The 25,766-nt window shown below is 43.7% G+C and overlaps 1 protein-coding gene across 1 annotated transcript in view; it reads right to left on the reverse strand.

Annotated features, from left to right (window-relative positions):
• Positions 1-13,118: 13,118 nt before the first annotated feature.
• LOC138742055 (basic proline-rich protein-like) overlaps positions 13,119-25,766 on the reverse strand; it is a 47,580-nt gene continuing 34,932 nt past the window's right edge. The window contains exons 3-4 of the mRNA XM_069896247.1: positions 14,995-15,048; positions 13,119-13,304 (exon numbers count right to left, since the gene is read on the reverse strand). Of these exons, the coding sequence (XP_069752348.1) occupies positions 13,119-13,304; positions 14,995-15,048 (240 nt within the window). The remainder of the gene's footprint in view (positions 13,305-14,994; positions 15,049-25,766) is intronic.

The following is a 25,766-nucleotide window of genomic DNA, read 5'->3' on the forward strand; positions in this document are numbered from 1 at the left end:
TGTATTTAGGTGGATGGTTGTTGATCTGTGGGGTGGTTATGTGGTGGGCATGTTTATGTTGAGGATATGAACGTGTCGAGGGGGTGTTACTATGGGGTGTGTTTATTTCACTGGGTGTTTATGTTGTTGGTGTGTTTATTTGGAGGTGTTTATTTTGAGGTGTATTTACGTGGCGAGAGGGTTGTTTATGTGGGGTGTGCTTATATGGGTGGTGTTGATATTGTGGACGTGTTTATTTGGGGGGTGTTTATGTTGGTGGTGTATATGTGCGGGGTTGTGTTTACGTAGTGGGTTCTTTATATTGGGGGTGTTTATGTGGGTGTGTTTCTGTAGGAGCTGTTTTTGTTGGGGGTGTTGATGTTGGGGGGTTTATATGTGGTGGGGTTGTTTATGTGGGTATTTGATAATGTTGGGTGTCTTTATGGGGGAGTTGTGTTTATCTGCTGGGTGTTTTTCTGTGGGGTGTTTATGCGGGTTAGTGTTTATTTGGGGGGTGTTTATGTGAGGGGGAGGTTAAATGGGAGGTGTTTATGTGCGGTGGAGTTTATGTGGGAGATGTTTATGTGGGGGTGTTTAATTGGTGGTTGTTTATGTCTGTATGTTTTTTGTGGGGTTGGTGTGTGGTGTGTTTATTTGTGGATCTGTTTATGTGGGGGGGTGTTTATGTGTGTGGTGTCTATGTTGGGGCATGTTTACATGGGGATGTTTATGTGGGTGTTGCTTATGTGGTTGGGTGTTTATGTGGGTTTGTGTTATTGTGGGCAGCCTGTTTATGTGGGGCTGTTTATTTTGTGGGTGTTTATAAGAGGTGTGTTTATGTGAGGTGGGTCCTTATGTGGGGGTGTGTAATGTTTATGTCGTGAGTTGTAAATGTGAGGGGCATTTATATCTGTGGTTGGTTATGTGAATGGTGATTATGTGGGAGTGTGTTTATGTGCTGGTTGTTTATGTCATGTTTTTTATGTGGTGGGGCTGTTTACGTGGGCAGTGTTTATGTGGGGCATGTGTGTGTGGGTGGTGTTTATTTGGAGGGTGTTTATTGGTGGTGTGATGGCATTTATGAGTGGGGCCTGTTTATGTAGGAAGTCTTTATTTTGGGGGTGTTTATGTTGGGTGCTGTTTATGTTGGGTGCTGTTTATGTGGTAGTGTTGCTTATGTTGGGGTCTTATGTAGGGGTTGTTTATGTGGGTGTGGTATATATATATATGGCGGGGTTCTTTATGTGGTGAGGTTCTTTATGTGGTGAGGTATTATGTGGGGTGGTTTTTATGTGGTGCGTGTTTATATTTGGTGGTTTATTATTTGGAGGGGTTGATTATGTGTGGTGAATTATGTGGTCGGTTGATTATATCTGGTGGTAATTATATGGGGGTGTGTGTTTTTGTGTGGGGTGTTTATGCATGTGTGTGTTTAAGTAGCACTGTTTATGTGGGGGTGTTTCTTTTTCGGGTTGTTCATGTGTGTGGTGTTTATGTGGGGCTGTGTTTATGTGGGGATTGTTTATTTGGGGGTGTTTATATGAGGTGTGTTTATGTGGGATAGGTTCTTTATGTTGGGGAGGGTATGGTGTATTTTGGAGAGGGTTTTTATGTGGAGAATGTTTATGTCATGTGTTGTAAATGTGGGGGAGTTTTCTGGGAAATTGCTTTTGTGAGTGCTGTTTATGTGGGGTTTTTTTCTGTGGGGTGTATGTTTATGTGAGGGGGTGTTTATGAGGTGGTTGTTTATGTCGTGGGTTGTTTAAGTGGTGGGTTTTTTTACGTGGTTGTTTTTATGTGGGGGTTGTTTATGTAGGGGTGTTTCTGGGGGTTGTTTATGTATGGGTATTTATATGGGGGATTGTTTATGTGGTTCAGTGTTTATGTGGTTCAGTGTTTATGTGGGAGATGGGTGTTTATGTGGTGGTTGATTTTATGGAATGAGTGCTTATGTGGTGGGTATTTATGTAGGGGGTGTTTATGTGGGTGTGTTTATGTGGTTGGGTGTTTATGTAGGAGATGTTTAGGTTGGGGTGTGTCTTATATTGAGGGCTATTTTCTTGGGCTGGGTTTATTTATGTGGCGGATGTGTGTTTATGTGGTGGTTGTTTTTGTGGAATGGGTGCTTATGTGGTGGGTATGTATGTAGGGGATGTTTATGTGGGTGTGTTTATGTGGGGGGTGTTTATGTGTTGGGTGTTTTGTGGGGTATGTTTATGTTGGGAGTTTTTACGTGGTGGGGCATTATGTGGGGTGGTTTTAATGTGGGGGTGTGTTTATGTGCGGTCAGTAATTTTTTGGGAGTGTTTATGTGAGGGGGATGTTTAAATGGGGTGTGTTTATGTTGGGGTGTTTAGGTGGGGTGGAGTATATGTGGGGTGGAGTTTATGAAGGGGATGTTTATGTGGGGGTGTTTATTTCCGGGCTGTTTATGTGTGGGTATTATGTGCGGTGTTGTATATGTTGAGGTTGTTTATTGGAAGTGTTGTTTATGTGTGGATGTGTTTATTTTGACGGTGTTTATGTGGAGTGTTATTTATGTGGTGGTGGTGGTATGCGCTGGATGGGTCACGTCTCCAGAATGGAGGACCATCGCCTTCCCAAGATCGTATTATATGGCGAGCTCACCACTGGCCACCGTGACAGAGGTGCACCAAAGAAAAGGTACAAGGACTGCCTAAAGAAATCTCTTGGTGCCTGCCACATTGACCACCGCCAGTGGGCTGATAACGCCTCAAACCGTGCATCTTGGCGCCTCACAGTTTGGCGGGCAGCAACCTCCTTTGAAGAAGACCGCAGAGCCCACCTCACTGACAAAAGGCAAAGGAGGAAAAACCCAACACCCAACCCCAACCAACCAAGTTTCCCTTGCAACCGCTGCAATCGTGTCTGCCTGTCCCGCATCGGACTTGTCAGCCACAAACGAGCCTGCAGCTGACGTGGACTTTTTACCCCCTCCATAAATCTTCGTCCGCGAAGCCAAGCCAAAGAGAAGGTGTTTATGTGGTGGGGCATTATGTGTGTTGGTTTTATGTGGGGGTTGTTTATGTGGGTGCAGCATTTGTGTTGGGGGTGTTTATGTGAAGGGGTGTTTAAATGGGGGGTGTTTATGTTGGAAGTGTTTTTTGTGCGGTGAAGTTTATGTGGGGGATATTTTTGTGGGGGTGTGTTTATGTGTTTGTTGTCTATTTGGGGGCATATTTACATGGGGAAGTTGATGTGGGGGTTGTTTATGTGATGGGGTGTTTTGTGCGGTTGTGTTATTGTGGGTGCCTGTTTATGTGGCGGTTTATTTTGGGGGAGTTTATGGGGGGTGTTTACAAGAGGTGTATTTATGTGGAGGAGGGTCTTTATGTGGGGTTGGGTAGTGTTTATTTTCGAGGGGATGTTTATGTGGAGGGTTTATGTCTTGTATTGTAAATTTGGGGTGCATTTATCTTTGAGGTTGTTTTTTTGAGTGGTGTTTATGTGGAGATGTTTATGTGGGGATGTGTTTATCTGTGCTGTGTCTACATGGGGGCATGTTTACATGCGGGTTGTTTCTGTAGGGGTTGTTCATGTGGGGCTGGGTGTTTATGGGGGAGGTGTTTATGTCGGGGGTCTTTATGTGGTAGCTGTTTTTGTGGTCGGGTGTTTATGTGGGTGTGTGTTTATGTGGGGGTGTTTATGTGTGCGGTGTCTACGTCTGGGCATGTTTATGTGGGGATTGTTTATGTGGGGGTGGGTGATTATGTGGGGGGTGTTTACATGTGGGGTCTTTATGTGGTTGTTGTTGTTGTGGGCGGATGTTTATGTGGGGGTGTGTTTATGTGTTTGGTGTCTATTTGGGGCATGTTTATGTTTGAGAGTTTATGTGGGTGTTGTTTATGTGATAGGGTTTTTGTGGGGTTGTGTTATTGTGGGGTGCCTGGTTATGTGGGGGGGTGTTTATTTTCGAGGGGGTGTTTATGTAGAGGGTGTTTTTGTCGTGGTTTTAAATTTGCGGAGTGTTTATCTTTGGGGTTGATTTTGTGAGTGTTATTTATGTGGGATTGTTTATGTGCGGATGTGTTTATGTGTGCGGTGTCTACGTGGGGGCATGTTTATGTGCGTGTTGTTTCTGTACGGGTTGTTTATGTGGGGGTGGGTCTTTATGTGGTGGTTGTTGTTGTGGGCGGATGTTAATGTGCGGGTGTGTTTATGTGGGGTTATTAATGTGGGGGATATTTATGAGGGAGAGGGTAGTGTTTATGGTGAATTGTGGTGTTTATGCGGTGGGTGTTTATGTCCTGGGTATTTATGTGTGTGGGTGTTTATGTCGGGGTTGCTTATGTGGTAGTTGTTTATGCGAGGTGGTGTTTGTGTGGAGGGAATTTATTTAGGGGGTTGTTCATGTCTAAGGTGTTTATTATGGGTGGTGTTTTATGTGGGGATTTGTTTATGTGGGGTTATGTTTATGTGGTTGGGGTGTTTATGTGGGGGATTTAATATGGGTATGGCCCAAATGTTGGGGATGGTCTTCATGTTCGGGGTGTTTGTGTTGTGGGGTATTAATATGCAGAAGGAATGTTTCTCTGGGCGTTGGTTATGTGGGGGAGGGTGATTATGTGGTGGGGTTGTTTACGTGGGTTTGTGTTATTATGGGAGGCCTGTTTATATGGGGTGTGTATATTTTAGGGTGTTTTCGTGGGGTGGGATATATGTGTGTGTGGTGTTTATCTGGAGATGTGTGTGTGTGTGTGTGGGGGGGTGCTGTTTATTGAGTGGGGTCTTTATGTGGGGGTTGTTTATTTGGAGGGTGTGTTTATACGAAGTGTGTTTATGTGGGGGAGGGTAGCTTTTATGTTGGAGAGGGTTTTATGTGGAGGCTGTTTATGTTGTGTGTTGTAAATGTGGGAGACGTTTATGTTGGGGGTTGTTTACGCGGTGTGATTATGTGGGGGGATATTTATGTTCACTGGGGTTGTTTATGTGTGTGTGTGTCTGTGTGTTTATGTGGCAATGATTATATGGGGCCATTTATGTAGGGGGTGTTTATGTGGGGTTTTTATGTGGCTGGGTGTTTACATTGGTGGGTATTTATGTGGGTGGCAGTTATGATGAGACTGTTGATGTGGGGAATTGTTTATGTGGGGTGGGATGTTTATGTTGGTTGGTGTTTATATGTGGGATTGTTTATGTGGGGGTTGTTTAAGAATCGTGATGTTAATGTTGATGTTGTTTATGGGGAGTGGTTTTTATCTGCTGGGAATTAATGTGGGAGGAGGTGGTGTGTTTAGGTCGGTGGTGATAATGTTGTGGGTGTTTATGTTGGTGGTTTTTATGTGCGGTGTTGTGTGTTTATGTCGGGGAGTTGTTTCTGTGGTGGCTGTTTATTTTCGAGGGTTTTATGTGGGGTGTGTTTATGTTGGGATGCTTCTGCGAGGGGAGTTTATGTGGGTTTTTTTATGTGAGGTGTGTTTATGTGGGGGTGTGTTTATGTGAGGGGTGTTTATGTGGGGGATATTTATGTTGGGTGGTGTTTATGAGTGGTGTGTTTTTGTGTGTGGGGTGTTTATGTGGGGGTGATTATATGGGGGTGTTTATATATGGTGTGTTATTGTGGGGGTCCTGTTTATGTGCAGGGTTTTTATTTTAGGGTTACTTGTGTATGGAGGGTGTTTATTTGGGGTGTTACTTTACATCACCTTTGTTGACCTCACCAAAGCCTTCGACACCGTGAGCAGGAAAGGGCTTTGGCAAATACTAGAGTGCATCGGATGTCCCCCAAAGTTCCTCAACATGATTATCCAACTGCACGAAAACCAACAAGGTCGGGTCAGATACAGCAATGAGCTCTCTGAACCCTTCTCCATTAACAATGGCGTGAAGCAAGGCTGTGTTCTCGCACCAACCCTCTTTTCAATCTTCTTCAGCATGATGCTGAACCAAGCCATGAAAGACCCCAACAATGAAGACGCTGGTTACATCCGGTACCGCACGGATGGCAGTCTCTTCAATCTGAGGCGCCTGCAAGCTCACACCAAGACACAAGAGAAACTTGTCCGAGAATTACTCTTTGCAGACCATGCTGCTTTAGTTGCCCATTCAGAGCCAGCTCTTCAGCGCTTGACGTCCTGCTTTGCGGAAACTGCCAAAATGTTTGGCCTGGAAGTCAGCCTGAAGAAAACTGAGGTCCTCCATCAGCCAGCTCCCCACCATGACTACCAGCCCCCTCACATCTCCATCGGGCACACAAAACTCAAAACGGTCAACCAGTTTACCTATCTCGGCTGCACCATTTCATCAGATGCAAGGATCGACAATGAGATAGACAACAGACTCGCCAAGGCAAATAGTGCCTTTGGAAGACTACACAAAAGAGTCTGGAAAAACAACCAACTGAAAAACCTCACAAAGATAAGCGTATACAGAGCCGTTGTCATACCCACACTCCTGTTCGGCTCCGAATCATGGGTCCTCTACCGGCACCACCTACGGCTCCTAGAACGCTTCCACCAGCGTTGTCTCCGCTCCATCCTCAACATCCATTGGAGCGCTTACATCCCTAACGTCGAAGTACTCGAGATGGCAGAGGTCGACAGCATCGAGTCCACGCTGCTGAAGATCCAGCTGCGCTGGATGGGTCACGTCTCCAGAATGGAGGACCATCGCCTTCCCAAGATCGTGTTATATGGCGAGCTCTCCACTGGCCACCGTGACAGAGGTGCACCAAAGAAAAGGTACAAGGACTGCCTAAAGAAATCTCTTGGTGCCTGCCACATTGACCACCGCCAGTGGGCTGATAACGCCTCAAACCGTGCATCTTGGCGCCTCACAGTTTGGCGGGCAGCAACCTCCTTTGAAGAAGACTGCAGAGCCCACCTCACTGACAAAAGGCAAAGGAGGAAAAACCCAACACCCAACCCCAACCAACCAATTTTCCCCGCAACCGCTGCAATCGTGTCTGCCTGTCCCGCATCGGACTTGTCAGCCACAAACGAGCCTGCAGCTGACGTGGACTTTTTACCCCCTCCATAAATATTCGTCCGCGAAGCCAAGCCAAAGAAAGAAGATTTATGTGGGTTTTGTTTATGTGGGGGGTGTTTATAAGATGTGTGCTTATGTGAGGGAGGTTCTTTACGTGGGGAGTTTAGTGTTTCTGTTGGAGGGCGTGTTTATGTGGAGGGTGTTTACATCATATGTTGTAAATGTAGGGGGCATTTATCTGTGGGGTTGATTTTGTGAGTGGTGTATATGTGGGGGGTGTTTATGGTGGGATTCTATTTATGTGCAGTGTTGTTTATGTGGAGGGTGCTTATTGGAGTGGTTGTTTATATATGGGGGTGTTTATGTGGGGAGCCTGTTTATGTGAGGAGTGTTTATTTGGGGGTGTTTATGTGGGGTGTTGTTTATGTGTGGTTGGTGCTTATGTGGTGTGGTATTATGTGGTGTGGTTTTATGTGGGGGAAGTATTTATGTGGGGGGTGTTTATATGAGGGGTTTTTAAATGGGGGTGTTTATGTTGGGTGGAATTTATGTTGGGGATATTTACATGGGGGTGATTATTTGCGGGCAGTTTATGTGGGGGAGTTTATGTGGACGGTTGTTTATGTGTGGTGGGCGTGTTTAGGATGTTGGTTGTTTATGTGGGGTGGAGTTTATGTGAGCGGTGTTTATGTGGGGGAGTGTCTTATATTGAGGGGTATTTATTTGGATGGGGTTTATTTATGTGGCGGGTGAATGTTTATGTAGTTCTTTTTTGTGGAATGTGTGTTTATGTTGCTGGGGTTGTTTATGTGGGCAGTCTTTATGTGGGATTTTTGTGGGGTGTTTTTATGTGGGGGTGCATTTATGCAAGGGGTGTTTATATGGGGGATATTTATGTTGGGTGGTGTTTATGTGGGGTGTGGTTTTGTGTGTGGGGTGTTTATGTGGGGGTGATTATATGGGGGTGTTTATGTAGGGTGTATTATTGTGGGGGGGGGCTTGTTAACGTGCGGGGTTTTTATCTTGGGTTTACTTGTGTGTGGAGGGTGTTTATTTGGAGTGTTTGTTTATGTGGGGGAGTATTTATGTGGGTATTGATTATGTGGATGGTGTTTATAAGATGTGTGTTTATGTGAGGGAGGTTCTTTACGTGGGGGAATTCTGAGTTTATGTTCGCCGGACTGTTTATGTGGAGGGTGTTTACATCGTATGTTGTAATGTGGGGGGCATTTATCTGTGAGGTTGATTTTGTGAGTCGTATTTCTGTTGGGGGTGTTTATATGGGGAGTGTTTATGTGCGGTGTCATTTATGTGGAGGGTGTTTTTTGGAGGGGTTGTTTATATGTGGGAGTGTTAATGTGGGGACCTGTTTATATTTGAATTGTTTATTTTGGGGGTGTTTATGTGGGGTGTTGTTTATGTGTGCGTGGTGCTTAGGTGGTGGGTTATTATTTGGTTATTTGGTGTGGTTTTATGTGGGGATGTGTTTATGTGGGGGCAGTATTTATGTGGGGCTGTTTATGTGAGGTGGTGTATAAATGGGGGGTGTTAATGTTGGGGTGTTTATGTGGGGTGGAATTTATGTTGGGTATATTTATGTGCAGATGATTATTTGTGGGCTGTTTATGTGGACGATTGTTTATGTGGGGTGGGCATGTTTATGTGGTTGGGTGTTTATGTACGGTGGAGTTTATGTGAGGGGCATTTATGTGGGGGAGTGTCTTATATTGAGGGGTATTTATTTGGGCGGGGTTTATTATGTGGTGTGTGGGTGTATATGTAGTTGTTGTTTTTGTGGAATGGGAATTTATGTTGGAGAGGTGTTTATGTGGGGGCTGTTTATGTGGGTTTTTTTTATGTGGCGTGTGCTTATGTGGGGGTTGTGTTTATGCAAGGCGTTTTTATGTTGGGGATATTTATGTTGGGTGGTGTTTATGTGGAGTGTGTTTTTGTGTGTGGGATGTTTATGTGGGGCTGATTATATGGGGGTGTTTATGTAGGGTGTGTTATTGTGGGGGGCCTGTTAATGTGGGGGGGGTTATTTTGGGGGTACTTGTGTGTGGGGGGTCTTTGTTTGGTGTGTTTGTTTATGTGGGGGAGTATTATGTGGGTGTTGTTTATGGTGGGTGTTTATAAGATTTGTGTTTATGTGAGGGAGTTTCTTTATGTGAAGGAGTTTAGTGTTTATGTTGGAGGGGGTGTTTATGTGGAGGGTGTTTACGTCATGTGCTGTAAATTTTGGGGGCATTTATCTGGTTGTTTTTGTGAGTGGTTTATCTGGGGGATGTGCGGTGTTGGTTATGTGGAGGGTGTTTATTGGAGAGCTTGTTTATATGTGGGGTTGTTAATGTGGGGGACTTGTTTATGTGAAGTGTTTATTTTGGTAGTGTTTACGTGGTGCATTGTTTATGCGTGAGTGGTGGTTATGTGGTAGGGTATTATGTGGTGTGGTTTTATGTGGGGGGTGTTTATGTGGGGGCAGTATTTATGTGGAGGGTGTTTATGTGATGGGGTGTTTAAATGGGGATGTTTATGTTGGGGGTGTTTAAGTGGGGTGGAATTTATGTTGGGGATGTTTATGTCAGGGTGTTTACTTGCAGTCTGTTTATGTGGAGGTGTTTATGTTGGCAGATGTTTATGTTGGAGGGGGTGTTTATGAGGGGCTGTTTATGTGGGGTTTTTATGTGGGAGGGTTTCTGTGGGGGTGTGTTTATGCAAGGTGTGTTTATGTGGGGGATATTTATGTTGGGTGGTGTTTATGTGGGGTGTGCTTTTGTGTGTGGGGTGTTTATGTGTGGGTGATTATATGGGTGTGTTTATGTATGGTGTGTTATTGTGGGGTGCCTGTTTATGTAGGGGGTGTTCATGTGGGGGCAGTATTGATGTGGGGGGATGTTTTTGTGATGAGGTGCTTTAACTGGGGTGTTTATGTTGGAGGATTTATGTGGGGTGGAATTTATGTTGGGGATGTTTATATGGGGGTGTTTACTTGTGGGCTGTTTATCTGGGGGTGTTTATGTGGGCGTTTATTTATGTGGGATGGGCGTGTTTATGTGGTTGAGTTTTTATGTGGGGTGTATCCTGGGTAAACTTGTACCTCTCACTTTGTTCATTTTAGATTGGTCACAGTGTTTGAGCTACCGAAAGAAAATGAACACACGCCGAGAGCACTTCAGTTTATACAAATCTTTATTTTAAATTCTAAAGCTGATTTCAAACTACAATATGCAAGCCCTTCCCAATTATACTTATCAACCCTTGGACTTGTCCCAACTGCCGAAGCGAGGCAACGACCGCACACTTGTAGTAGGTTGTCGGGGTGCTGGTATCAGCTTCTCCACCTCCCCCGACTGGGACATTAGCTGGACTCTAGAAGTTCTTCTTCTTGCTGAGAGATGTTGCCACCTCTTGGAGAGTCTCAAACTTCAGCAGCGGGACCGTGGCTTATATTACCCAAAAACTGCTTATCCAAGCACCTATTACCACCACAGAAAGAAAGATAAGCAAGCAAGCTAGCATACTAGGTTTCTAATTAGTAACATAATTTTCAGCTTATCACTTTGAATACAATGGTTTATTATGCATCAAGGCTAGGCCTCTGACAGTCTGTGACCAAAACAAGCAGGAAGATTAAATGTTCTTGGTACACAGATATCCTTTTGTCAGATAATTGCATCTCTGGGCCCCTCGGTGGAACTTAGCTTATGTCTGCTTATCCTTAAACACAAGCAGGTTCTCAGCCTTGCAGAAGCAAAGGCTGCAAAAGTAAAAAAAAGAAACATAATTTAAAGCTGAAGCAAAAAGCATGATTTAAATCCTCCAATACATTCCACCCCTTTACAGTCACAGGCTGTCAGACATGAGACCTAACAAGCATAAGAGTATAGAAGTAGCGTAAAAGAGAAATCAAAACTACAATAAACATAAAAATAAGCAATAATGCGAGCAACCAACGGAGAATATTGTGGCCCAATCCCCCAAATGTACCAGTTAACCATGAAAAAGGATTCCAACCAAGGCTCAAACTATCCCTGTGGGTCACAATATCCAGACGCTGGAGCTCACAAACAGATTTTGAAACATGCTAAACAATGACAGAAATATTAGTAGATACATCAGGAACATACAAGTAACATTCAGAATCGACAATGCACATGTGCCACATTGTTTTGCTGACAGAAAATCCAGGACCATACAATTCTGTAAAGCCACTGGCCTGATTGACTGCAGAGTGTTCGTGATTAAGGTAATCAAGGACCTGACTGATAGACATAAGGGCAATGGATGTCTCATTGGCAATAGAGCTGATCAAATCATATAATTTGTATTAATATAAGCTGCACTTGAGGCAGGTGACCAAGGACTTCCTTGATGTAATGCATCAGACCGTGTCTCCCATGGGCAACTCCCTCAGAACGTCCTCAACATTACAAATCGAATTGCTGGCACCAAAGCAGCTGTTAAGCCAGATCACCAGGAACGTAAGATGGAGGACCTGGAACAAAGAAACCTGACACATGTCACTCATGATGCCATAAGAGTTCAGTGTTTAAACAAATTAAATCATCCTGTCCCTCAATAGCTACCCACCGATTGTTACCCTGGGCAGGTGTCACTATTTCCCCTTTTACAGGAGGGCCACTACCTGGTGATGTCACCCATACCTTTTTGTCTGGCATTCACTAGCTTAGGAATGGGGGGTAATGACTGTTTTTCCTCTGGAATAGGCTGTAGTTCAGAAGCGTGAAGAAGTCGGTGGAAAGGTGTACCTCCCTTTAAAGGACGATGATTCAAATTGTCGACTGCCTGCTGCAGCACATGGCATCACCTCTTCAGGGTCCCCAGTGGTGTTAATAAACAAATTTGTTCCTTCAATAAGCTGTTCATTCGTACAACTAACCCAGCAGCATGGGGGTACTAAGGAATATGGTGAATCCATAAGATACCGTAGTCAGTTGCCCAATTACAGATTGCCTTCCCAGAGAAGTGTGAGCCATTATCAGACTGAATCTCCTCTGGAACATCATAATGAGAAATTAAATGGTTTATTCCTTGGATAGTGCTAGCTTGATCAGCCGTCTTGGTGGGAAAAGCAAAAACCAGACCCAAAAAGGTGTCAACCATTACTAGGATGTAACATTTACCCATACAGTCTGGCATGGGGCCTATGTAATCAATTTACCAGACCGCAGCTGAGTGAGCACCCTGTCTTATTCAGCCATGCGGACCAGGAAGAATGGTGCGGGACTTCACAAGCTGACATGCTGGGCAGGTACGCACAACCATGCAGATATCATCCTGATGGACGGGTAAGGCATGTGTACGGGCCCACATATTTGAACCCTCTTCCCCCAAATGGCCACTCTGTTCATATGCCCATCGAGCCAGGGGTACAGTATCAGCACAGCTGATAGAGGCAAGCTGATCTGCTACTGCATTACGTTGTGCCATGTTAGTTGTCACATTGGTGTGGGCGTCAACGTGATATATGGTTATCTCACGATGGTGGGAAGCATCCCACAACAGCTGCCACAACTGTTTGCCCCATACTGGGCGGTCATGTATCAGCCAGTCATTCTTTTGCCAATTAGGCTTCCTTACCACGTCCATTAGGCACAGCCCAGGAATCAGTAAACAGACGAAAAGGGTGATCATGGGAGTCTAATGGTAAAGTGACCGCCTTTTGCCTAAATCGATCTCCAATGGCAGCCAGCTCTTTTATAGAGAAGTCACGTATCATTGACTGCTCTTGACCTCTGCCCCCACTTTGGCCCACAGGGTCCTTTGCCCAGTGGATGGGATGAGACCTAGGCCTTCCTGTAGATGGGGTGGGCCATTGAGCAGAAGCAGAGGTTTGGGTACCTTCCCCTGGGTCCTCTATTGAGATCAGTGGATCATCGTCCTCTTCAATCTCATCAGTTACATTCCACCCCTCTGCCTCTCCGGTTGGGTGGAGAGGGTAGTATGTTAGGCACATGCTGAGGAGTATCTGCATTATTACCATTGTCATCATTTCAGATATTCCCGTCCCAATCATCAATTACATCAGGATCATTGCCATTCCTTATCATGGCACGAATACGATGTGGATCGGGTTCTACTCCATGCCTTTCCTTATCTGCACAGAGCTGCTGCCGGAGTTTAATATTACAACAGATCGTTTGGACATGCTTATCCTCCCATTCTTTGGCTCAGTCCTGACTGGTGCGAACAATCTCGCTCATCATGGAACAGCGTTGTGGCATGGCTTTCTGCTCCTCCTCTAGTTGCTCTCTCTTGTGCTGAGATTCTACTTCTCTTTGAACAGATTTTGCATCATGCTGAATGGAGCAGCGTAAGGCTGTGGCCAGCAGCCAAAAACCGTCCGTCAGCGTCCCCTTTTTTATCAAGAAATTTACTTTCTCAAAGGAGAGTGGCAACCCGCTCTCCTAGAGGCACACTTTATGAATCTAACTTCTCATCCCAACTAATGGTTGGTCCCAACAAAGATAGGGTATTGGCCAACATGCCAAAACCATCATCCTTGGAAGTCCATCCCGGAATCAAGAACTGCTCAGGGCTCTCTTCTTTCTTTCGGCGAAACATCTCGAGACCAATCTTGCTGACTACACCAATTGTCCTGGGTAAACTTGTATTTCTCACTTTGTTCGTTTTAGTTGGTCACAGTGTTTGAACTACCGAAAGAAAATAGACACACGCCTTGAGCACTTCAGTTTATACAAATCTTTATTACAAATTCTAAAGCTGATATCAAACTACAATATGCAAGCCCTTCTGAATTATACTTATCAACGCCTGGACTGGTCCCAACTGCCGAAGCGAGGCAATGATCGCACACTTGTAGTAGGTTGTCAGGGCACTGGTAGTAGCTTCTCCACCTCCCCTGACCGGGATGTTGGCTGGACTCGAGAAGTTCTTCTTCATGCTGAGAGATGTTGCCACCTCTCGGAGAGTCTCAAACTTCAGCAGGGGGACCGTGGCTTATATTACCCAAAATCTGTTTACTCAAGCACCTATTCCCACCACAGAAAGAAAGATAAGCAAGCAAGCCAGCATGCCTAGGCTTCTAGCGAATGACACAATTTTCAGCTTATCACTTTGAATACAATGGTTTATTTTGCATTAAGACTAGGCCTCTGACAGTCTGTGACCAAAACATTGTGTCAAGGCAAGGCCTCTAACAGTCTGTGACCAAGAGAGGCAGGAAGATTAAATGTTCTTGGTAAACAGATGTCCTTTTGTCAGATAACTGCATCTCTGGGAACCATGGTTGAATTTAGCTTATGTCTGCTGATTCTTAAAAACAAGCAGGTTCTCAGCTTTGCTGCAAACGTTAAAAAAAAACATTGTTTAAAGCTGATGCAAAAAGCATGGTTTAAATCCTCCAATGGTGGAGTGTTTATGTTGGGGGAGTTAATGTGGGGTGGAATTGATGTTGGGAATGTTTGTCATGGTGTTTATTTGCGGGCTGTTTATGTGGGGTTGTTTACATGGGTGGTTGATTATGTAGAGTGGGCGTATTTATGTCGTTGTGTGTTTAAGTGGGGTGAAGTTTATGTGAGGGGTCTTTATGTGGGGGAATGTCTTTTATTGAGGGGTGTTTATTTGGATAGGGTTTATTTACGTGGCGGGTGGTGTTTATGTAGCAGTTGTTTTTGTGGAATGGGTGTTTATGTTGGAGGGCGTGTTTATATGGGGGGTGTTTATGTGATGTGTGTTTATGTGGTGTGTGTTTATGTGGGTGGGGTTAGGTGAGGAGTGTTTATGTGGGGGAGTGTCTTATATTGAGGGGTATTTATTTGGGCAGGGATTATTTATGCAGTGGTTGGATGTTTATGTAATAGTTGTTTTTGTGGAATGGGTGTTTTATGTTGGAGGGGGTATTTATTTAGCGGGTGTTTATGTGGTGTGTGTTTATGTGGGGGATATTTATGTTGGGTAGTGTTTATGTGGGGTGTGTTTTTGTTTGTGATGTGTTTAAGTGGGGGTGATTATATAGGGGTGTTTATGTAGGGTGTCTTATTGTGGAGGGGTTTGTTTATGTGGGGATGTTTATTTTGTGGATACATGTGTGGGGTTTGTTTTTTTGGGGTGTTTGTTTATGTAGGGGATGTTCTTTACCTGGGGGAGATTAGTGTTTATGTTGGAGGGGATGTTTATGTGGAGTGTGTTTACGTCATGTGTTGGTCTGTGTTTATGTGGGTGGTAGTTATGTTGAGGGTGTTTATGTGGGAAATTGTTTAAGTGGGGCATCGTGTTTATTTGGGTGTGTGTTTATATGTGGGATGTTTATGTGGGGGTTCTTTATGAGGCAGGGTGTTAATGTTGAGGTTGTTTATGGGGTAGTGGTGTTTATTGTTTGGGTGTGTAAGTGGTGGCTGTTTATGTTGGTTGATTATGTGAGTGGGTGTTGATCTGAGGGGGGTGCTTATGTGAGGTGGTGTTAATGTTGTGACTGTTTACGTGGGGGTATTTATGTTGGGTGTGTTTATGGGCGGGATTGTGTTTATGTCTGTCTTGGGTAAACTTATACCTCTCATTTTGTTCATTTTAGATTGGTCACAGTGTTTGAGCTATCGAAAGAAAATAGACACACACCGAGAGCAGTTCAGTTTATACAAATGTATATTACAACTTCAAAAGCTGATTTCACACTACAATAAGCAAGCCCTTCCCAACTATACTTATCAACACTTGGACTGGTCCCAACTGCCGAAGCGAGGCAATGACTGCACACTTGTAGTAGGTTGTCAGGGCACTGGTAGCAGCTTCTCCACCTCCCCTGACTGGGACATTAGCTGGACTCCAGAAGTTCTTCTTCTTGCTGAGAGATGTTGCCACCTCTCGGAGAGTCTCTCACTTCAGCAGTGGGACCATGACTTATATTACCCAAAAACCCAAGCACCTATTCCCAGCACAGCAAGAAAGATAAGCAAGCAAGCTAGCATGCTAGGTTTCTAACGAATAACATAATTTTCAGCTAATCACTTTGAATACAATGGTTTATTTTGCATCAAGGCTAGGCCTCTGACAGTCTGTGACCAAAACAAGCAGGAAGATTAAATGTTCTCGGTACACAGATGGCCTTTCTTCAGATAACAGCATCTCTGGCCCTCAGTGGATTTTTGCTTATGTCTGCTGATCTTAAAAACAATTAGGTTCTTAGCCCTGCAGAACCAAGAAAAAAACAGGTTAAAAAATGTCTTAGAATCTTCCATTACAATGTCGGGGGGTTGTTTATATGTGGGGTGTTTATGTGGAGCGGCGTGCTTATGTTGTGGAGTATTTACGTAGCGAGAGTGGAGTTTATGTGGGGTGTGTTTATATGGGAAGGGTGTTTATGTGGTTGTTGTATTCATTTGGGGGTGTTTATGTGGAAGTGGAGTTTATCTTCTGGGTGTTCTTGTGGGCATTTATGCGGGTGTTTGTTTATTAAGGTTTTGTTTATGTGAGGAGGTATTTAACAGGGAGGGGTTAATGTTTGGGGAGTTTATATGGGTTGGAATTTATGTGGGAATGTTTATATCAGGTTGTTGATTTGTGGGCTCTTTTTGTGGTGGGGTGTTAATGTCTCGGTGTTTTTATATGGGGTTGGTGGTGTTTATTTGGGTATCTGTTTATGTGGGGGGTGTTTATGTGGGTGTTGTTTATGTGGGGGGTGTTTATAATATGTGTGTTTATGTGGGGGTGGTTCTTTACGTGGGGGAGGTTAGTGTTTATGTTGGACGGGATGTTTATGTGGAGCGTGTTTAGGTCGTGTGTTGTAAATGTGGGGGTCATTTATATGTGGGGATGATTTTGTGAGTGGTGGTTATGTGGGGAGTCTTGTTTATATGTGGTGTTGTTTATGTGGAGGGTGCTTATTGGAGGGGTTGTTTATATCTGGGGGTATTAATGTGGGAGGCCTGTTTATGTGGTGAGGGTTTATTTTGGGGGTGTTTATGTTGGGTGTTGTTTATGTGTGGGTGGTGCTTATGTGGTGGGGTATTATGTAGTGAGGTTTTATGAGGGGGCATGTTTATGTTGGGGCTGTATTTATGTTAGGGGTGTTTATGTGAGGGGGTGTTTAAATGGGTGTGTTTATGTTGGGAATTTTTATGTGGAGGTGTTTATTTGTGAGCTGTTTACGTGGGGTTGTTTATGTGTGGGGTTGTTTATGTGTGGTAGGCGTGTTAATGTGAGTGGGTGTTTATGTGTGGTTGAGTTTATGCGCCGGGTGTTTATGTGGGGTAGTGTCTTATATTGAGGGGTGTTTATTTGGGTGTGGTTTATTTAGGTGGCGAGTGGGTGTTTATGTAGTTGTTGTTTTTGTTGAATGGGTGTTTATGTTGGAGAGGCTGTTTATATGGGGGTATATCTTTAAGTGGTGTTTATGTGGCATGTGTTTACATGGGGGGTGTTTATGCAATGGGTGTTTAGTGGGGGAATATTTATGTTGGGTGGTGTTTATGTGGGGTGTGTTTTTGTGTGTGGGGTTTTTATGTAGGGGTGATTATATGGTGGTGTTTATGTAGTGTCTGTTTATGTGGGGTTATTATTGTGGCCGCGTGTTTACGTTTGTGGGTGTTTATGTGGGTTGTAGGTATGTTGGGCAAGTTTATGTTTTTAAATTGTTTACGTCTGGCGTGGTGTTTATTTGGTTGGGTTTGTATATGGGGTGGTTTATGAGGGTTTATTTATGAGGCGGGGTGATAATTTTGTGCGTATTTATGGGGGATTGGTGTTCATCTCCTGCGTGTTTATGTAGGTTTTTTTTATATTGGTTGATTATGTGGGTAGGTGTTGATGTGGGGGGAGGGTATTTAGGTGGGGTGTTGTTAATGTTCTGGGTGTTTACGTGGGGTTTTTATGTTGGGTGTGTTTATGTGTGGGATTGTGTTTATGTCTGGGTGTTGTTTATATGTGGGATGTTTATGTGGTGTGGCGGGTTTATGTTATGGTGTATTTTTGTGGCGAGATGGGTGTTTATGTGAGGTGTGTTTATATGGGAGGGGTGTTTCTGTTGTTGGTGTTTATTTCGGAGGTGAGTGATTATATTGGGGTGTTTATGTGGGGGTTTGTTAATGTTGGGGATGTTTACATGGGAGTGATGTTTATCTGCTGGGTGTTTTTGTGTGGATGTTTATGAGGGTATTTGTTTATTTAGATGGTGTTTAAGTGAGGGGGTATTTAAACATGAGGTATTAATATTTGGGGAGATTAGGTGGGTTGGAAATTATGTGGGGGATGTTTATATGTGTGTGTTTATTTGAGGGCTGTTTATGTCGGGGGTGTTTATGTCTTGGTGTTTGTATGTGGGCCTGGTGGTGTTTATTTGGCGATCTGTTGATGTGTGGGTGTTTATGTGTGTGGTGTCTATGTAGGGGCATTATTACGGGGGGGGGGTGTTTATTTGGTGGTTGTTTATGTGGTGGGGTGTTTATATGTGGGTTTGTGTTATTTTGGGGTCTTGTTTATGTAGGTGGTGTTTATTTTGGGGGTACTTTTGTGTGTGGGGGGTGTTTACTTGAGGTGTTTGTTTATGTGTGGGAGTATTTATTTGTGTGTTGTTTATGTGGGGGGGTGTTTATAATATGTGTATTTATGTGGGGTGGTTCTTTATGTGGGTCAGGTTAGTGTTTATGTTGGAGGGGGTGTTTATTTTGAGGCTGTTACGTTGTGTGTTATAAATGTGGGGGGTGTTTATCTGTGCAGATGTTTTTGTAAGTGGTGTTTATGTGGGGAGTCTGTTTATGTGTGGTGTTGTTTATGTGGAGGGTGCTTATGAAGGGGTTGTTTATATGTGGGGGTGTTAATGTGGGGGGCCAGTTGATGTGGTGAGTGTTTATTTTTGGAGTGTTTATGTGGGTTGTTGTGTATATGTGGGTGGTGCTTATGTGGTGGGATATTATGTAGTGCGGTTTTATGTGGGGTGTGTTTATGTTGGGGCAGTATTCATGTGGTGGTGTTCATGTGAGTGGGTGTTTAAATGGGCAGTGTTTATATTGGGGGTGTTTATATTGGGTGGGGTTTATGTTGGGGATACTTATGTGGGGGTGTTTATGTGTGGGGTTGTTTATGTGTGGTGGGTGCATTTATGTGAGTGGATGTTCATGTGGGGTTGAGTATATGTGGGGGGTGTTTATGTGGGGGGTGTCTTATATTGAGAGGTATTTATTTGGGTGGGGTTTATTTAGGTAGTGGGTGGGTGTTTATGGAGTTGTTGTTTTTGTGGAATGGAGTTTATGTTGGAGGGGGTGTTCATGTGGAGGGTGTTTATGTAAGGGGTGTTTATGTGGGTGTGTTTATGTGGGGGATCTTTATGCGAAGTGTGTTTATGTGGGGGTATATTTATGTTGGGTGGTGTTTATGTGGGGTATGTTTTTGTGTGCGTATTTTATGTGGGGGTGATTATATGGGGGTGTTTATGTAGGGTGTGTGTATGTGGGGTTATTATTGTGACTGGGTGTTCACGTTTGTGGTTGTTTATGTGGGTTGTAGTAATGTTGAGGGGCTTTATGTTTTTAAATTGTTTATGTGTGGCGTGGTGTTCATTTGGGTGGGTTTTTATATAGGGTTGTGCATGTGGGGTTATTTATGAGGTAGGTTATTTAATATTGGGCGTGTTTATGGGAGAGTGGTGTTTATCTCCTGCGTGTTTATGTGGGGGGTGTTTATGTTGGTTGATTATGTGGGTAGGTGTTGATGTGGGGGTGGTGTTTAGGTGAGGTGTTGTTAATGTTGTGGGTGTTTATGTGTTTTTTTTTATCTTGGGTATGCTTATTTGCGGGATTGTCCTTATGTCGGGGGGTTGTTTATGTGTGGGATGTTTATGTGGTGTGGCGTGTTTATGTTGTGGTGTATTTATTTGGGAGGTGTTTAAATTGGGGGTGTTTACGTGCTGGGTTGTGCTTATGTCGCCGTTGGGTGATTATATTGGAGGTGTTTATGTGGGGGTTTGCTAATGTTGGGGATGTTTATGTGGGAGTGGTGTTTATCTGCTGGGTGTTTTTGTGTTGGGTTTATGCGGGTGTTTGTTTATTTAGGTGGTGTTTATGTGAGGGGGTATTTAAGCGCAAGACATTAATGTTTGGGGAGATTATGTGGGTTGGAAATTATGTGTTGGATGTTTATATGGGGTGTATATTTGAGGGCTGTTTATGTGGTGGGTGTTTATGTGTGGGGTGTTTATGTCTCAGTGTTTGTATATGGGCCTGGTGGTGTTTATTTGGCAATCTGTTTTTTGTGGGGAAGTGTTTATGTATGTAGTGTCTATGTGGGGGCATGTTTACGGGGAGGGGGTTTATGTGCTGGTTGTTTATGTGGTGGGGTGTTTATGTGGGGGTAGTTGTTCATTTGTTTTTTGTTTATTTGGGGGTTGTTTATGTGTTTTTTTATATGAGGGGTGTTTATTTGTGGGAGATGTGTTTATGTGTTGGGTGTTTATGTCGTGGGTTGTTTATGTGGGGGTGTTTTTATGTGGTGTTTCATTATGTGGGGTGTGTTAATGAGAAATGTGTTTATGTGGGGTAGGGTTTTAATGTGGGGGACGTTAGTGTTTATTTTGGAGGGGGTGTTTGTGTTAAGGGTTTTTATGTCACGTGTTGTAAATGTGGGAGGGGCATTTATCTTTGGGTTTGTTTATGTGAATGGTGTTTATGTGGGGATTTGTTATGTGGTAGTTGTTTATGTCGTGAGTGTTTTATGTGGTGGGTGAGTTTATGTGAGAGGTGTTTATGTGGGGGATGTATATGTGGGTGGTGTTTATGTGGGGGGTGTTTATTTGAGGGTTGTTTATGTGTGGGGGTGTTTATGTTGGGGCCTATTTTTGTGGGGAGTGTTTATTTTGGGGCTGTTTATGTTGGGCGATGTTTATCTGGCTGAGGTGCTTAATGGGGGTCCTTCTGTGCGGGAGTGTTTATTTGGGTGTGTTGCTTAAATGTCAGGGTTCTTTTGTGGTGAGGTATTATGTGGGTGCTTTTTATATGGGGGTGTTTATGTATGGGGGTTCATTATTTGGAGGTTGTGATTATGTGTGGTGGATTATGTGGTCGGTTGATTATGTGGGGTTGTGATTATATGGGGGTGTGTTTTTATGTGGGGTGCTTATGCGGGTGTGTGTTTATTGGGGGAAGTTTATGTGAGGGGATGTTTAAATGGGGGGTGTTTATGTTGGGGTAGATTATGTGGTGTGGTGTTTTTGTGGAGTGTGTTTTTGTGGGTGGTGTTTATTTTGTGGGTGTTTATGTGGGTGATGTATATGTGTGTGTGGTGCTTATGTTTGGTTACTTATGTGTTGGGAGGTGTTTATTTGGGGGGTATTATTGTGGGGAGTATTTATGTGGGAATTTTTACGTGGGGTTTTTATAAGAGGTGTGTTTATGTGGGGGAGTGGCTTTATGTGGGGGTGTATAGTGTATATGTGTGGGGTGTTTATGTGCTGTGGTGTGTTTATGTTGTGAGGTATTTATGTGGATAGTTGGAGGTTTATGTGGGGTGTGTTTATGTGGGGGTGTGCCTATGTGGTGGGTATGTTTATTTGGTGATTGAACGTTGGGCAGTGTCTATGTTGGGGTGGTTATGTTGGGGGTGTTTATAGGGGGTTGTTAGGTGGGGGCGTGTTTATGCGGTATTTATGTGGGGTAGGTTGTTGTTTATGTTGGATTGTGTTTATGTAATGCCTTGTTTATGTGGAGCCAGGGCATTTTAAGTGGGGGATGTTTATCTGGGGGAGTGTTTATAGTGCTTATGTAGGGGGGTGTTTATGTGTGGATTTTTATGTGGGGGTGTTTATTTTGGAATATTTATGTGGGGGATTTTTATGCTGTGTGTGTTTATGTGGGGAAGGGTCATGTTTATTTTGGAGTGAGCTGTTTATGTGGAAGGTTTTTAATGTCATGGGTTGTTTATATGGGGGTTTTATGTGGGGGTTCTTTTTCTGTTGGTTGTTTATGTGGGTGGGTTTTTTATGTGTGAGGGGTGTTTATGTGGGAGTGTTTATGTTCTGGGTGTTTATCTTGGGGAGGGTGGTGTTTATGTTGGAGGGGGTGATTATGTGTTTTTTTTTGTCTGGGTTGTTTACGTGTGTGATGTTTATGTGGGCGATGTTTATGTGTGGGTGTGTTTATGTGGGGGTGTTCACATGGGGGCTGTTTATGTTTGGGGTGTTTCTGTGTGGGGATTTTATGTGCGGGTGTTTTTATGTGGTGTTGGACGTGTTTATTTGGTGTTCTGTTTATGTGGGGTGGGTTTATGTGTGTTGTCTACGTGGTGGTGTGATTACGTGGGAGTATGATTACGTGTGGGTTGTTTATTTGGGGGATGTTTATGTTGGGGAGGGTTGTATCTATGTTGGAGTGGGGTGTTTATGTGGTGGGTGTTTATGTCCTGTGTGTTTATGTGTGGGGTTGATTACATTGGGGTTGTTTATGTGGGGCTCTGTTTAAGTAGATTGTTTTTTATTGGGGGTTGTTAATACCTGTGGTTGTTTATTTGGGGTGGTGTTTTATGTAGGAGTGGTGTTTATGTGGGGGGGGGGGTGCTTGTGTTGTGGTATATTAATTTGCCGAGGGCTGTGTTAATGTGTGGGTTGTTTTTTTTTATGTGGTTATGTATTTTGTGTGGTGTAGTTTATGTGGATGTGTTTATGTGGGGCAGCGTGTTTTTGTTGGGGGTTTATTTATTTTGGCATGGGTTATTTATGTATGTAGGGTATTAGCTGGAATGGGTTATTATGTGTGGTGTGTTTATGTGGGAGGTGGTCATATGGGGGGATGTTGTTTATATGGTGGGATTTATGTCAGGGTGTTTATGTGGGGTGCTTCAGATGAGAGGTGTTATGTGGTGGGTGTTTATGTGAGTTTGGTTGTTCATGTGGTTGTTTGTTTATCTGGAGGTTGTTTATCTGGGTTTTTTACATGGGGGTGTTTATATGTGGGAGATGTGTTTATGTGTTTATGTCGTGGGTTGTTTATTTGGGGGAGTTTTCAAGTGGTGTTTCATTATGTGGGGTGTGTTTATAAGAGGCGTGTTTATTTTGGGGAGGCTAGTGTTTATTTTGGAGGGGGTGTTTATGTGAATGTTGTTTATGTCGTGTGTTGTATATGTGGAAGGCACATGTATCTGCGGGTTTTTTTTTACATGAGTGGTGTTTATGTGAGGGTTTCTTATGTTTTAGTTGTTTATGTCGTGACTTTTTTATGTGGTGGGGGTGCCTACGTGGGAGGTGTTTATGTTGGAGATGTTTATGTAGGTTTTGTTTATGTGGAGGGTGTTTATTGGAGGGTTGTTTATGTGTGGGAGAGTTTATGTTGGCGGCCAATTTTTATGGGATGTGTTTATTTTGGGGGTGTTTATGTTGGGCGATGTTTATGTGGAGGAGGTGCTTAATGGGGGTCCTTCTGTGTGGGAGTGTTTATTTGGGTGGGTTGTTTTAATGTCGTGGTTCTTTATGTGGTGAGGTTTTATGTGGGGTGCTTTTTATATGGGTTGTTTATGTATGGGGTTGATTATTTGGAGGGGGTGATTATGTGGGGTGGATTATGTGGTCGGTAGATTAAGTGGGGTGGTGATTATATGGGATGTGTGTTTTTATTTCGGGTGTTTATGCGGGTGTGTTTATTTGGGGATGTTTATGTGAGGGGGTGTTTAAACGGGGGAGTTTATGTTGGGGTAGCTTATGTGGTGTGGTGTTTATGTGGAGTGTGTTTATGTGGGTGTGTTTATTTGTGGGCTGTTAATGTGGGGTATATTTATGTGTGGGGTGTTTATGTACGGTTGTTTTTATGTGGGAATGGACGTGTTTATTGTGTGGTCTGTTTATGTGGGTGTTTGTTTATGTGTGTGTTGTCTACGTGGTGGTGTGATAACATGGGGGTTGTTTATGTGTGGGATGTTTATGTGGGGGAGGGTGGTGTTTATGTTGGAGTGGGGTGTTTATGCAGTGGGTGTTTATGTCCTGTATGTGTATATGGTGGTTGTTTATGTGGGGCTGTGTTTATGTAGATTTTATGGATTTGTGGGGTTGTTAATGTCTGGGAGTGTTTATTTGCGGTGGTGTCTTATGTGGGGGTTTGTTTATGTGGGGGTTATTTTTATGTGGTGGGGGTTTTTACATGGGGGTGTTAATGTGGGGTGTTGTGCTTATGTCGGGGGTGGTATCTGTGTTTCGGTGTGGGAGGTGTGTTCATACGGTGGGGGTGTTTATTTGGGGGATGTTTATGAGGGAGTGTTTATTTGGGGAGGGTGTTGTTTATGTTGGAGTGTATTCATGTCATGAGGGGGTGCGTATGTGGGGTACATTTATCTGGGGGTGTGTATATCTGGGGGGTTGTTTATGTATGGGTTTTTATGTGGTGGGTGTTGTGGTGTGGGTGTTTATGTGTGGATGCTTATGTGGGGTTGAGTTTATATGGGGGTGTTTTCGTGGCTGGTGTTTATTTCAGGTGCGTTGTTTATATGGTGGGTTTTATGTAGAGTCGTGTGTATATAGGGGGTGTGTTTATGTCGGGGGGTTGTTTATGTGTGGGATGTTTATGTGGTGTGGCGTGTTTATGTTGTAGTGTATTTATGTGGTTAGAGGGGTGATTATGTGGGGTGTGTTTATATGGGAGGGGTGTTTCTGTTGTTGGTGTATTTATTTGGGAGGTGTTTAAGTTGGGGCAGGTTACGTGCTGGGTTGTGTTTATGTCAGGGGTGGGTGATTATATTGGGGGTGTTTATGTGTGGGTTTGTTAATGTTGGGGATATTTGTGAGGGAGTGATGTTTATCTGCTGTGTGTTTATGCAGGTGTTTGTTTATTTAGGTGGTGTTTATGTGAGGGGTTATTTAAATGCGAGGTATTAATGTTTGGAGAGGTTATGTGCGTTGGAGATTATATGGTGAATGTTTATATTGAGGTGATTATTTAAGGGCTGCTTATGTGGTGGGTGTTTTTGTGTGGGTTGTTTATGTCTCAGTGTTTGTATATGGACCTGGTAGTGTTTATTAGGCGATCTGTTTATGTGGGGGAGTGTTTATGTGTGTGGTTTCTATGTGGGAGCATGTTTGGGGGGGGGGTGTTTATGTGGTGCTTGTTTATGTGGTGGGGTGTTTATGTTGGTTTGTGTTATTGTGAGGAGCCTGTATGTGGGGGTTGTTTATTTTGGGGGTGTACATAGGGTCGTGTATGTGAATGTGTAGTGCTTCTGTGGGGTACATGTGTGTGTGGGGTGTATTTACTTGGGGTCTTTATGTGGGAGAGTGTTTATTTGGTGGTTGTTTATGTGGGGGTGTTTATACGAGGTATGTTTATCTGGGGTAGGGTCATTGTGTGGTGGAGGAGAGAGTTTATTTTGGAGGGGGTGTTTATGTGTAGGGTGTTTATGTCATGTGTTGTAAATCTGGAGGGTGTTTATTTGTGTGTTTGTTTTGTGAATGGTGTTTATGTGGGGAGTGTTTTATGTGCAGGGGTGTTTATGTGGTGGTTGTTTATGTTGTGCGGGTGCTTACGTGGGGATGTTTATGTGGGGTGGAGATTATGTGAGGGGTGATTTAGTGGGTGGTGTTTATTTGGGTGGTGTTTATGTTGGGGGCATTGTTTATTTGGTGGGTTTTATGTAGAGTCGTGTTTATATGGGGGTGTGCTTAAGCGAGGGGTAGTTATCTGGTCGGTGTTTATGTGGACATGGTGTTTATGTTGGGGGTGTTTGTGTTGTGGGGTATTAATGTGCAAAAGTCTGTTTTTATGTGTGGGGGTGTTTATGTGGGGGTTGTTTTTGGGGGGGAGCTTGTTTATGTGATTAGATATTTTGTGTGTTGGAGTTTATGTGGGGGTTTTTATGTGGGGAAGCGTGTTTTGTTGGGGTGTATTTATTTTGGT

Source organism: Narcine bancroftii, chromosome 8 (assembly GCF_036971445.1).
Source record: "Narcine bancroftii isolate sNarBan1 chromosome 8, sNarBan1.hap1, whole genome shotgun sequence".
In the NCBI taxonomy this organism is placed as follows: domain Eukaryota; kingdom Metazoa; phylum Chordata; class Chondrichthyes; order Torpediniformes; family Narcinidae; genus Narcine; species Narcine bancroftii.